Source organism: Micromesistius poutassou (genome assembly GCF_964030765.1).
Source record: "Micromesistius poutassou genome assembly, chromosome: 9".
Classification (NCBI taxonomy): domain Eukaryota; kingdom Metazoa; phylum Chordata; class Actinopteri; order Gadiformes; family Gadidae; genus Micromesistius; species Micromesistius poutassou.
Window position 1 is genome coordinate 12,024,416 of NC_140279.1, and position 10,531 is coordinate 12,034,946.

Below are 10,531 nucleotides of genomic sequence, written 5' to 3' on the forward strand. Positions count from 1 at the left end.
TCAAATTACGTGGTTGGAACGTCTGACGAAGGAACCCGTGGATAAGAAAAACACAGTCACGAACGCCACGTTATTGGTGAGGGCGGGGCTTTCAGTAAATGGCTGTGATGAGAGAGGGAGGTACTTTTTTCAAGTCCATATGTAATCCCCTTCTTACTGACCGGAAGTTGTGTTGCGATAGACCGGGATAACGCTACAATTCCGGATCCTCCTCCAAGGATGAATGGAAAGGAAATAAGGAAAGGACATGCTGCCGAACTACGCAGTACTTCGGGTGGTAAATCGAGCGACTCTACACAGATGTTGGTTGTATCACATATCAGCATTACTAGGTGTATTCTTACCACACTGCACGGTGGTGAAGGCACTGTGAATGCATGTACACAACACGGGTGTATTTATAAAACCAGGAACGTAACAACAACCACCGTTTTACCGACTGAGGTATTATATAATGGGAAGAAACGTTTTGCTACTCGATTCCGTTTGCCGACAAACCCCGCCCGCCTGGAGCTATCAGCCCTTTAATTGGTCAATAACATCCCCCTCCCAGATATGGATTTAGACTTTCACAAAGTGTGTCTGTGTCACTGTCGACGTTTCATGTTTTCAGCTGAACTGGTAATACGTGTATATATATATATATACACCAAACGATAACACCGTGCACTGGGTTTTTACTACATGGAATAACGGTGCATTGCCCTACTCTTATTGAACTGCATGCGTTGGTGGTTTCATGCAGGCTGCAGCGGCTCCGTCACCGGACGGCCATCCAGCCATGTCGGAGCAGACCAAACCCCGGCTCAGCGAGTCTCAGGTGGGCGAGCTCGTCCGGCGGCTCTACGGCCTGGAGCTGTCCGCCGTCCGCCCTCTGCCCAGCTACGATGACCAGAACTTCCACGTGGTGGCGCCCGGAAGTGGAGGCCAATACGTGCTGAAGATCATGAACTCCGCGGACAGTACGAACCCCGCTGTGATCGACGTCCAGACGCAGGCGATGAGCTTTTTGCATGAGCACGGCATCCCTGCGCAGACAGCCGTGCGCAACGCAGCGGGGGGGCTCATGAACCTCGAGGAGATCGGTGAGCGACTAAGGTCTGCTGTCATGTCGGAGCACTTGAGCCCCGTTTGGGTACATGATGTATTATCGATCAACACAAGTGTCAATCAAAACTCAGGGGTCCGGTGTCGTGCCAATGTAGTTTCCCCCGATAAGATAAGATAAGCGCATGCATCCAGTGCTTTAAAAGTACTTTAAAAGTACACGATCATTCCTTATAACTATAGAGAATATCAACATGTTTCTTCTTTCCTAGCCAAAGTTATAGGGGGCAGTGGGGGACACATATTTTGTTGGACTGTAGGCCTACATTCGACCTGCCAAAATATGTATCCCGCTATAACTTTAGCCAGGAAAGAAACATATATTCTCTATAGTTATTAGGAATGATTTGAAGTAGGCCTGGGCAATAAATCAATCAATTATCGTATTATGATAGACTTTTGATCAATATCAATATAAAACATGTTCAATATATATCGATAAGAGTCTGGACCACTGAATCTAGCAGCTAGGTTTGTTACACAAACACGGTTCCATACTTATTTACAATATTTGAGTGTTTTTCATTGTTGCATCGACATTGGAGTATTTATCAATGAAGAACAGTGGAAGGTCATATTAAGTGTTAAACAGAAGTGTTTATTTCCAGCATGGTAATTCCTAGTCTTTTTAGACTAGGAATAGACATTAGAATTATCAATAGTAATCGATATCGATCAATATGATCATGTTATATTGTGATATGTCTTTCTGGCATATCGCCCAGGCCTAATCTGAAGTATTTGTAAAATAAAGCACTTGATGGTAGGACAGACAGTGTTAATTTTAAGTAAGGGATTGTGACATGAAGGCCATGCCACTAGTTGCTGGCTAAGACCCTTTGTAACAGGGATACATATTTTGGCAGGTTGAATGTAGTCTGACAAAATATGTGTCCCCCCTATAAATTTGGGGGGACTTTTCTCTAAAAGAGAAAAGTATACAGCGAAAACGGCTATATATCAGGAATAGACATACTGTCCCAAACCAGTATCATATTTGCTGAGGCCGTTGTAATTCTTCCCTCCGGTCAATGTGAAGATATGAAGAATAATTGTTGAAATATTATTTGTCAGTTGTTGACTACATGCAGACGTTGATGTAGTAATACTATAGGCTTCTTTACTGTATATGGCACTGCATCTTTGCCATTAGGTTATGATTCAGTGCCATATTCAAGATTATTATGGATGTTCCCTGTACCTGTTTTGAATTTGAGCAGAGGCACGTTAAACAGCAGAGGAAGTAAAGAGTGGAGTAATTTATTAATGTATTATGTAACACATATTGCATGTGTCATTGAGTTGTGCAAAGATATAAAGCGAGACCAAATGGCCTTAATAGCCTCCCGGGACTAAACTGTCTGCTCAACGATTCAGAGGTGAAAGAACGCTCTCGTTCACCTTGGTTTTTCGCAGACCAAAACGAATTTTCTTGCAGTAAAATTGAGTATGGGAAGGCTTATCTCATCCAGATAGGCTGTTTACAACCACATCGTTAATGCACAAGGCCAGATACCAGAGATATATTTCATATAGTGTAAGGTGTACTGCCCTTGCAACGCATTCTCTTGTGCAAAAGTTACACAGCCAGTTAACATTCAAAAGTCCTCCAATAAACACACAAGGCTGGACTTATCTGGACTGAAACATTAGAGGAAAGAACACACATCAGTTAACAAACAATAACGTATCCATAACGACACTAATTAATATACATAAAACAACATAAATGGACAACTGTTAACGTCAACCAGTGAACAGAGCAAGCCACTGCTGCAACCACTAACCAGCAGAATGTGGTTCACCTAAACAATAGAAGCGAATAGTCTCCAAGGCAGAAGCGAAACAAACAAACTCGACACCAACATGTATCTTGTCAACGCTTTTCTTGTTTGTTTGTGCTCTCCTGAAACATCTCCTGACAACAAACTCTACGCGTTTGATTGATTCTGCCACATGGCCACGCCCACCTGGACTGCCAGTCGGCAGAGTCGAGCTAGTGGAGGATTTAGGAAGATCCATAGACGTTCACTTTACTTAACTTTGAAGGCAGCACATAGGGTTCTGAAGGAAATAAAGTGGAAGGAAAGAATGTGCAGAAAACACTTAAAAGGCATTGTCCAATGAGGGCGTAGAATGCAGAGTAAGCTGTCTCTCTTTAAAAAAAAACACATTAACAATTTGGTTTTGATTGAATCAATTTAATTATCTATGAATCCATTTGTTTATGGTGTTGTTCTTATGTACAGACTTGCTTATGAAGTTTTCCAAAACAATGTTGGTGAAATGTGAATGATTCAATGAAGGGAAACTCTCTGGAGTTATTGCACACAATCACACCTACTCATTTCAGATGGGAGATGGCGACCCTGATTTTAAATCAGTGGAGTATAAGTTCTCCTGCTGATTTGTGAATGGCTGAGCTTCCACACAAACATTGTGTTTTTGCCTCGGAGGCGCCCCAGGTTACATTAGCACAACAGACGTCAGGTGTATATACCTACCTGACAACATTGTTCCACTACCCGTAAACCAAATGAGGACATTTGTTAAATTAAATAACAGTCGTTGTCAACATATTTGGTGGTTAGACTTATTTCATTGCATCATTCAGGTCAATTGGAAGGTTAGGCGTTAAGAAATACAGATAGTTAGATGCTCATCAGCGACCGGTAGTGACGGAATAGCTTGGCCTTCAGTCAACACATCAATAATAAGATCCTGAAAGTGGAAACCTATGAAACTGATTTCAACACAAAGCATACCCTGTCTTAAGTGAAAATGTAGTTTCTCACTTCCATTTATTTATTATTCATGTCCTTTAATGAAAGGTATTTGTGTCAGAGGTGTGAAAATCACTCAAACTGTGAATGCATTGGCTGAGATAAGCCAGACAAGCCAGACAATCTCACAGCAGAATTGCAATCAGTACTTTTCCTCATAAGATTAGCTGTTAATTAGCTGTAGGAATAACCGTAATGTCCAAAATGAACATGGTAGTGTGCCTTTGTTATTTTTTCGTCCTGCCTGCTGGCTAGCAGGCATGACGTGAAACTAGACATTTGGACATGCATTGAAACATAAATCATGTATAGATGGTATATATAATCCAAGTCACAAAATGTATTCTAAATGAATGAGGGAAAGAATAACAATATATGTCTCAATCATTTTCAAACATAGCGTGAGGCAAATTCTTTGGGATTATGAGCATTTTCTATAAATGTGAATTCAGTCCTTTGAAAGCTGAAGCTGTAAACCATTACCGACACTGGCTGTCATGGATCTGTCAAGTCTGCCGTTCGCTTAATTCCTTTTTCCTTCTCCCTCATGCTGATTGTATGCTAGGATACCTGGGATGATGTCACACCTTGCAAGGGCAATGGTATTCAGTTACTCAAACATGACAAATCTTGGCTTTTCAACAGAAAAACATCTAAACATTGATGGTTCGAAAAAGCCTAACCTGCTGCCTTCCTTATCCTAAAACAGACATCTAAAAGATGTATTCCTATACTGTCCTCTCCTATAAGATTGTGGCTTCGGCTATCAGAAGTTCATGGTGAGGCTGCTGACCTATCTCCCAGGAACCACGATTTCCACGGTGCCCTACACACCTCAGCTGCTGTACGATGTCGGAAAGATGGCTGCTCGGATGGACCAGGTTCTTCTCGAGGTAAAATAATCCCTTGATTGATGGAAATGTAATGCAAGTATTTATTGATAAAATGTATTCATTGCATTTTAATTTGTATCACTGGGGGCTGGCTGTCTAGGGTGCTTTGGCTACGTGTGTGTGTGTGTGTGTGTGTGTGTGTGTGTGTGTGTGTGTGTGTGTGTGTGTGTGTGTGTGTGTGTGTGTGTGTGTGTGTGTGTGTGTGTGTGTGTGTGTGTGTGTGTGTGTGTGTGTGTGTTTCTACTTGGTTGTTGTATTGAAGAGTGATTCGTGCTCGGACAGATGGAACACCCACATCTCTCTGCACTACAACGGGACTCGTTCATATGGAGCCTGTCCAACGTCCCTCTCCTGGAGGGCTACGTCTACAGCATGGACGGGGACCCTCTGCAGGAAGTAGTGAAAGCCGTTTTAGAAGAGTTCAACACCAGCGTGCTCCCGAATCGCCATGCGTTCCGCAAGTGTACGTCGTTTACTGTTCCTAATCGAAATGGGATCCTATCTGTAGTTATTTGTTTTACTTGCATACTTGATGAGTACTTTCAGTCATAATATACTTATAACACTGCCGTGCCCTGCGTCTATTTTTTATCGTTTAATGCATTAACAATCATCAGTCATCAAGTGTACCTTTAGAAATATGCATTTTTTTTTTTTACACGTATATCTGTTTAAAAAGTACATATTCTTTCCTCCCCATTTCAGGCATCAACCACGGGGACTTCAACGACCTCAACATCCTGGTGGAGCCCGACCAGGGTGGCGACTACAGGATCTCAGGCATCCTGGACTTCGGCGACATGAGCAGCGGCTACTACGTGCACGAGCTGGCCATCGCCATCATGTACATGATGATCAAGCACCCCGACCCCATGGCGGTGGGACGGCCCGTCACGCAGGGCTGGGAGAGCGTGGTGCCCCTCAACCCAGAGGAGAGGGACTGCCTCTACCTGCTGGTGCTCTGCCGCTTCTGCCAGTCGCTGGTGATGGCCCGCCACTCGGTGAGGCTGCAGCCCAACAACGAGGAGTACCTGATGATCACGGCCCGCACAGGCATGCGCATCCTCAGGCAGCTGTGGGACCTCGGGAAGGCGGAGGTGGAGAAGGTGTGGTTTCAGGACGGCCCAGAGAGTGGGAGGGTTTTAGTAGGGGAGGGGGAGAAATGAGGACACTTTTGTTATTTTGAGTCTGCAACTGCCTCAGTTGTTACTTGTTGTTGATTTGAAGCACACACTGTAGTGCCAAGTCATGTCACCCATGTGCCAAAAGGATAAGCTTGAATATGAAAATGTGATTGAAATGAACCTGAAGGAAATGTATACTTAAGACATGTATTCTTCTGTATATTGTTGATCAAGAAGTCAAGAGTTGGATGCTGAGATAAATATTCATGAATAACAAACATAGGAACAAAGCTAGTTTCCTTAGAATCCTACATTTAGATGTCCTCAATAATTGCTATTTAATTTACTATGTGTAAATGTGACAAAAGCAAAATACATTGAAATTGGAGAGGAATAAATAATCTGGTTTGAAAAACTCTGGCGCCCTCTACTGGTTATAGTGAGGTGCCTGCGTTAGGCGTCATTATAAGGGAAAGTCGTTATTTTCTTCCTGCTCATACTTTTACAAATTAATGAAAGTGATTTGTTTTGCATCGGCCTACATTGTCTTTACGAAGTGCCCACCCCTGACTTTAATTTGAATAAATAAAGTTTACTATAGTATTGTAGTCAGTGTTGTGCAAGTTCACACTTCACATGGACTAGTTCAAAGTTCAGTTCATACAAAAGAAAATGAATAAATTCCTGTTCATAGGTCACCAATTCAGTTTTGAACTAGTTCAGTTCATTAACAGTTTTTTTTAGAAACTGAAGAAAAACTGGGAGTGAGTATTCTGTGCTTATCTTTTAAAATGAATCCTCTCCATTACCAGCTGCCCACTACAATCTCAAATTGTTGTGGATATTATTTGTATACCTGTTTCATTCATCACAACTAAGGCAGTAACTATATTTAGTTTTTCACAATTGCTTAAACACGATTCCTGATAGACTACCTCACTTTCTCAAAACCCTAAACACAAAACTCACACACAAAATGCAAAATCCTACACTTCTCTTGCAAAAGCACACTTTGCCCTCAAAACAGTGTTAACTCTTCACTAAATGGTATTTTCTTTTCAAATGACAAACACATCACATGAGTAGACATTTCTAATCACCCATTGAACACTGTTGTGCAGAATGGAAAACACTATGAATGCTTCATCAGTATTATGCTGTTGCATGTTCAGTATTACACTGTCACCTGTTGGATGTAAAATATTACCATATAATGTTTTTACGTATACTCAAATAGAAAACAACACAATACTTGACAGTAACAACAAATACTGTATTTGTACCCAAAATGTGCAGTCTACTGTAAATCACAGCAAACAGGATGAAAACGGGATGAAATGAAAGAGATTACAATAGGCAATACTGTATACAAAACATCTGAATGAATGAACAAATGAATGAATTTTTATTGGTCGTAACCAAAGGGTAGGGGCAGAAGCTTCAGCTTATATCAAGCCCCCCCTTCTCACATTTTTAAGAGTAACAAACAAATGTCATCCATACAGTGTGTTTGCATATACATGCATACACTTACCTATGCATACCTTACTTATGTACATACATACATACAAGCCTACACATACCCAGGGTCAATACTTATATCCAGTACATTTCCACCATAAGATGGATAATATCCTAAATAATGATGATAACCATAATGAGAATAACGATCATTGTCATCACCGTTATCAACATTCTCAGAGTGATACTACTCAATGTCTGTACTTATCTAGTGTCATGTCTTTCTTCTGTGACCCTTCTATAGCAAATTGCAGATTGCTAATTGCACAACAGCCTTTGGAGTTTAGAAATGTGATTGGCAGTGTGTTCTGTGTGAACACACCAAGCGAGGGAATTCAGGAAGAGTGTGCAAGATATAGAGAATTGTGTGTAGTGTTGTGAAAAATGTGTGGTTTGGAATGAGAATCTGAGTCTAAAGCAGAAAATGTGCTTGGAGTTCAGCAGAATTGGTTTTGCAGTTGGTACATGAGTTTCAGGTTGTGCACATTGTGTCTGATGTTCCAATTAATGTGTTTCAACAATTGTGAAAAACTGTAATAAACATGTCATCTGGACCTAAGCATCAATTCAGAATGTCACAAAATCGGAACTAGTTCAAGTTCAAGTTCTTTCGTTAAAAATATGTTTAGTTCAGTTCATAGTTCATAGAAAAATAAACTTCTTCAATGAACTAGTTATTTTGAACTAGTTCATGCACAACACTGAGTGTAGTTAAAGTATTATTGGTGCAAACCTCTGAATTACGTTGCTAAGATAGCAGAGGGTGAGCTTTCAACCTTAAAGTTTATTATCTTGAACAGGATAGATATATCAGGCGACTTTTCCTCAATTGTATTTTTACAGCATTTGCTCGAAACTGTCTTTTTAACATTGAACAATGGGGACTTACACCCTGGGGAGGTTTGTATTGGCGAGATATTGACACAGCTGGCCTGAAGTGGTTCCCATTGCCTGTTATTTCACTTCAGTTATGGACTTTTGAGTCTTTCGGAGTGGGGAACCTCCAGGAACCCACCTTTCAAATGTAAGCTTTCCAAGGGACTAATCTTGACTATTTGTACTTTAGTTTAACTCTAATGTCCCCAATTTCCACCATCTGTCATCCTTTAACAAGATTCCCCACCCCACCCCATGACATGAATGACTACACATGTTTACAATGTCAGTGCAAATTCCTCTGGATTAAATAGTCTGGAAAGGAAATGTCCCAGGATGTCCCAAATGCTTTAGTGCTGTTTAATTTACTGTCTGCTCTGCAGGGCTTTAAATATTTTTTTGGAAACATACCGTTCAATATGGATAAAAAATAATTACACATTTCACAACTCTTCATTTACTGACCTGAACGTAACGGCCTAAAAAAAAAAAAAAAAAGGGTGTAGTAGTAAAACCAGATTAGGATTGCACGTGTTCGTTTTCTAGAGGAATCTTGAGCTTTCAAATGAGGGAGAATGATTCTGTGGGATCATTACTTATGTATGGGTCAGGGTCACCAAATGAAATATGTTGATACGTGTGTGAAAGACCGAAAAAGTGACCACAGCTTCTCAGAGTGGTTACTGGCACTACAGGTGCAGTTCAACCCACCCTCCACCAGGGGCCCCCAGCCAGCCTGGTCATGGCTCCAAACGGCCCCTGTATATCTAGCCTTCACCTCAACATCTTTAGCTGAGTGGAAAACAAAGTCAGCAGGTAGGCTACTGCCAGAAAGCTTCGGCAGCATAATACCACATTATACTATACTATATATAATACTTTAATAACACCACCGTGACAGATTGTGACATGGTTTTGACAGAAGCACAAATTAAGCGGCCGCATGGCTCTGCATCGTTAGCCTCCCTTGGTACGTTGCTTTACTCACCGCTGGCGTGACTTGCAGTTTTTCTGTATTTAACAATATACTACTGTCATAACAAAGAAGCTAAGTGAATCCATTATGTACCTTATTTTATACAGTCGTGTATATTATGTACCAAGGTATTAGTTGTAGGTTTAAAATAAACTGCGAAGAATTGACCACTAGAGGGCGACATAACACCATAGTTGACGCGTGTCTTCCAGATAGAATGCAGCAGCCATCCCCTCTCCCTCCCAACCTGAAGTTCCCAGATGTTAGGATCAGGTAGGATGACGTTTGGAATATGATTTACAATTTTTAAAGTTTTAAGGATTATCTTGGCGAATGTGGATTAGGTGTAAGGCTAGACATGTTTATGTTTACATGAAATGCAGTTAAGTTCAGCTAAGGAATTGGTGTGGTTGAAGTGAGGCTTATGATGTGGGGAAACGGTATTGGCTGTTCCAAACCACGGTAAGTGTTCAGATAAACTGGGCTGGATATTGTTTACACACACAGAAACATTTATGTCTCTCTTTTCCCCATTTCCTCACAACCCTCTGAACGATAGGCTTTGTTAGTAGACCAACCTGTAGGTCTGCCTTGTAGAAAATAATCTTATGCTATATTTTTGAATAGCCATTTATTTTATATCACTCATGCTCGGCAATGGCATATTATATATGTGTTTGTATGTATCTATTTATGTATGTATAATATGTACATGTATGTATGTATGTATGTATGTATGTATGTATAAATATATGTATATGTGTGTGTATGTATATTATATATATGTGTATGTATGTATGCATATATGTATGACTGGCTGTTTAGTACAATCAGTTCCTCTGATCCGATAAAATGTACTTTATTAATCCCAGACAGGACACTACAAGGTCAGAGGTTTGAGGTCTCCATCATTGAAGAGGGGGTAGGCTAATTTATTTCATTGTGAAACATATCGAGGTGTTACTTTTCTTTGTTAATATCCCCCCCATCTCAAGACCGCGTATTTTACAAACACTTCCACTCGCATTAAACTCGTGGGCCAAACTTTTCATTTCCATTGTATGGTAAAAAGGTAAAATGTACGAGGCGACGGGAAGGTATGAATAAGAGATAAAGCAGCACTGGCAGGCTGTTCCTTGGAAGCGGTTCACAGCGGCTGAACAGCCTGACCCTGCTGAATAAGGCATGGAGGTGTCGGCGTGACGACAGGGATTGGGGGGGGGGGGGGGGGAGGGGGATGGGGGGGATGGT

The 10,531-nt window shown here is 41.1% G+C and overlaps 1 protein-coding gene across 1 annotated transcript; it reads left to right on the plus strand.

Moving 5' to 3' along the window:
* Nucleotides 1-565: 565 nt before the first annotated feature.
* On the plus strand, nt 566-6,515 carry hykk.2 (hydroxylysine kinase, tandem duplicate 2). The gene is made up of 5 exons (XM_084472904.1): nt 566-621; nt 746-1,085; nt 4,641-4,783; nt 5,066-5,246; nt 5,489-6,515. The coding sequence occupies exons 1-5, from the start codon at nt 604-606 to the stop codon at nt 5,947-5,949; spliced, it is 1,143 nt and encodes a 380-aa protein (XP_084329030.1). The 5' UTR covers nt 566-603; the 3' UTR covers nt 5,950-6,515.
* The last annotated feature ends 4,016 nt before the right edge of the window (nt 6,516-10,531 follow it).